Raw genomic sequence first — 3,038 nt, forward strand, 5'->3', positions numbered from 1 at the left:
CAATAAGTTGAAACACATTTGTTGGGAGGAGAAAGACTTTCTGTGTCAGAGGGAAAGAAAGAAACATTCAGATATTTACGATCACAGCAGACGACCACGCTCAGCTCAACGTCCACCGTGTTTGTGTTCATCTGATGAGACGTTTACGCTCTCATCAGTTATTAAAGGCTTTCAGTGCTGCAGCTAAAAGCCTTTGAGAGGTCACATGATCCCAAAAATGTAATTTTATGTTAAAAAACTGGCAGCTGTGGCAACTTTACCTTAATAAACAGGGTAGAACATTTCTACTATTACAGTAAAATAATATTAGTACTGTTGATTTTATGGTTAAAGTTACCATATAACAGTTACAGTTACCTTTTTTGTATCCTGATTACAGTTACATGTAATGCTGCCTATTACATGTATTATGTATATTACATTTTGTATTATAACTAATGTGAAGTGTCTCAGTAGCTTGAAAAGAGCTCTATAAATAACATACATTATTATTAGTAGTATTAGTATTATTATTATCATTTATGAACTTTTCTTTTTAAATAAAGTTTTTATTCTAAAATGTACTTTTGAGACTGTGACATGTTTCTACGATGATAAAAAAAAGGTCTTCTGATATAATTTAGTTTTTATTAACAGTGTTAAAGCTCATTTCTGCCACAAAAAAGATTCTGTAAGTTAATATAAAGACTTCAAATATAATATTGAGACATTGAATCATAACTTTTGATACTTTCTCGTCGTTTGGAGAAACTTTCTCATTATATATTATCCAGAAAGTGTGGAATCGGCGAAATGCTTCATATATTGTAACCTTAATGTCCTACTAAAAGCTAGTCGTACGTTTCACCACCGCTTGCTGCGTACTTTCCCCCCCCCCCTCTGACAGTTGTTTTTATTATGACGTCACCGCCCTCTGATCATCCGAAATCCCTGATAACGCGGCGCGCGCTCCCGCTCGGCTCTGAATGGGGGTCTCAGTCCAGCTCTAGTACAACCGGAGACGTAGACGCGGTCGGTCCACCCCCCCACTCCAGGCTCCTCTCCTCTCCTCTCCAGTCCGGTCCGGTCCGGTCCGCCGCTCTCAGACACACACCGGCACTCAACAGCTCCTCCTCCTCCTCCTCCTCCTCCGGTGCTCCACATTCATTCAGGTAGTCCGGCTCAGACACCGACAGCCCCAACTCGTCCGGTTCTAGTGTGAGTGACTGTTCCCTCCTCAGCGGCTCGGTTCTGACGGCCGGAGTCTGTCTCTCTGTCTGTCCAGGAATGAGAAATGATGGCCGGCTCTGCAGCAGAGGAGAAAACCTTCCGACGGTTCCTGGAGCTCTTCCTCCGGGAGATGAGAATGCCTCTGCAGGAGAGCGACCCGGTTCCGATGCGCCCCTTGTCGGACCTGGTGACTGAGGACGAGGTGGAAGGGGAATGCCTCGACCTGTGTCTCCAGCACCTCTACAAATAGTTAAGTGTCCCACTTTCTGTCACTGCATGCTGTTTTATTCATTATTCTGTGTGAGGTGTGGTTCTGTGTGGAGCCTGTGTGACCCGGTCCACTTCAGATAACCCCCCCAGAACCAGAACCAGGACCAGCAGCAGCACCAGCAGCAGGTGCTTCATGCATTACAGGGTGTGTCCAAGTTTTACAGAAGTGTCTTTACTGAAAGAGGAATTAAAGAAAAGCAGAAGCACATATGGCTCTTATCGATCCGCACCGGGAGCTGAGCGGTGCTGGAGGTCCACAAAAGGTGAACCCCTGGATTTGCGTAACAGCACGACGTCATCATGGCGTAGGAGGAGAGAGAGGGGGGGTCCGTGGGGGGGAGGAAGCCGTCGCCATCACTGCTGAGCGCATCTTCGTGCAGGCTAAAAATAACCCACCGGTTACGTTATTAGCCTCAATCGTTAGACTTTAAAAACCCACAGTGAAGGAAAGTGCTGCAGCAAGAAGCTCCCAGATGTTCTCCTTATTGTGCTTTTAATGTGACAGGCACTGGATGATGATGAGGAGGATGAGGAGGATGAGAGCCCTGAGCTCTGCTGCCTGGCCTGGTTTTAAATCTAAAATAGGTGCAGAAAGTGTGCTGGGGGAGAAGGAGAGGGTGGAAGGACTCATGTAGGGCAGCGAGGGGGGGCGGCTGAATGAACGGCCTCAAAATAAAATATAAAAACAGATTTATAGTAAAAAAAAAAATCTGGTTAATTTACGTTTATTTTACAGATTTTTTGTGTATTTTTTTAAAAATATATTGAAATATTCTGTGAATTTACATCTAATGTAAAATAACGTGAAAAACTATAATTAAATGATCATAAAAATGTAGATATTTACTGTTTATTTAATAGATTAAACTGTTAAATCCAAGTTTAATCCTGTTAATACATAAAAGGATGTAAAATTAGCGACAATTAACAGTATTCTGTAATTTTACATGGATTTGTTTGTTAATTGCCAGATATCTTGTATAATTACAGAAGTTTTCACAACAAAAACGTTGAATAAATGTTGTTTATCAGTGTATGAGCATTGGTAAACGGTAAAAATACAGTTTTTATCAGTGAAAACAGCAATAATTACAGTTCTAAAACTTTAATATTTAGATTAAAATAAGGAAAATCAAATAATAACAGCACTCTGCTGTAAATTTAAGCCTGATTATTTGTATTATAGCTCATTTAATTGTTTTTACAGTGTAAATATATTTAATTAAACATTAAAAAAACAAACAAAAAAAGATTTTATGTAAAATTAAAGCTAAAAACTGTATTGTAATGATAGAGATTTACTGTATTTTTACGAGTTGTTTTTTATGGTTATTTTACTGTGTTTTTTTGCTGCTCCACCAGCAGTTTGGTGAAATTCTGCATATGTAAGTAACTTCAATTAACTGAATGAAATTAGTTCAATAAACTTAATTTTACTTATCTAAATTGTGAACCTAAATGGTTTAAGTTGATTGAGTTGATGTAACTCATCGAGTTTTACAGTGTAGAAACAGACGAGTCAGAATCAGGTCTCCTGTAGTTTGAATGTATGACTCATA

The 3,038-nt window shown here is 39.7% G+C and overlaps 1 protein-coding gene across 1 annotated transcript in view; it reads left to right on the forward strand.

The window, feature by feature from the left end:
• Positions 1-1,165: 1,165 nt before the first annotated feature.
• The window catches only part of ppm1e (protein phosphatase, Mg2+/Mn2+ dependent, 1E), a 40,662-nt gene continuing 38,789 nt past the window's right edge, over positions 1,166-3,038 (forward strand). The window contains exon 1 of the mRNA XM_035666772.1: positions 1,166-1,458. Within this exon, the coding sequence (XP_035522665.1) occupies positions 1,274-1,458 (185 nt within the window). The 5' untranslated portion in view covers positions 1,166-1,273. The remainder of the gene's footprint in view (positions 1,459-3,038) is intronic.

The sequence above is a fragment of the Morone saxatilis genome, unplaced genomic scaffold (assembly GCF_004916995.1).
Source record: "Morone saxatilis isolate NCDOM2014 unplaced genomic scaffold, NCSU_SB_2.0 Contig20, whole genome shotgun sequence".
Lineage (NCBI taxonomy): Eukaryota > Metazoa > Chordata > Actinopteri > Moronidae > Morone > Morone saxatilis.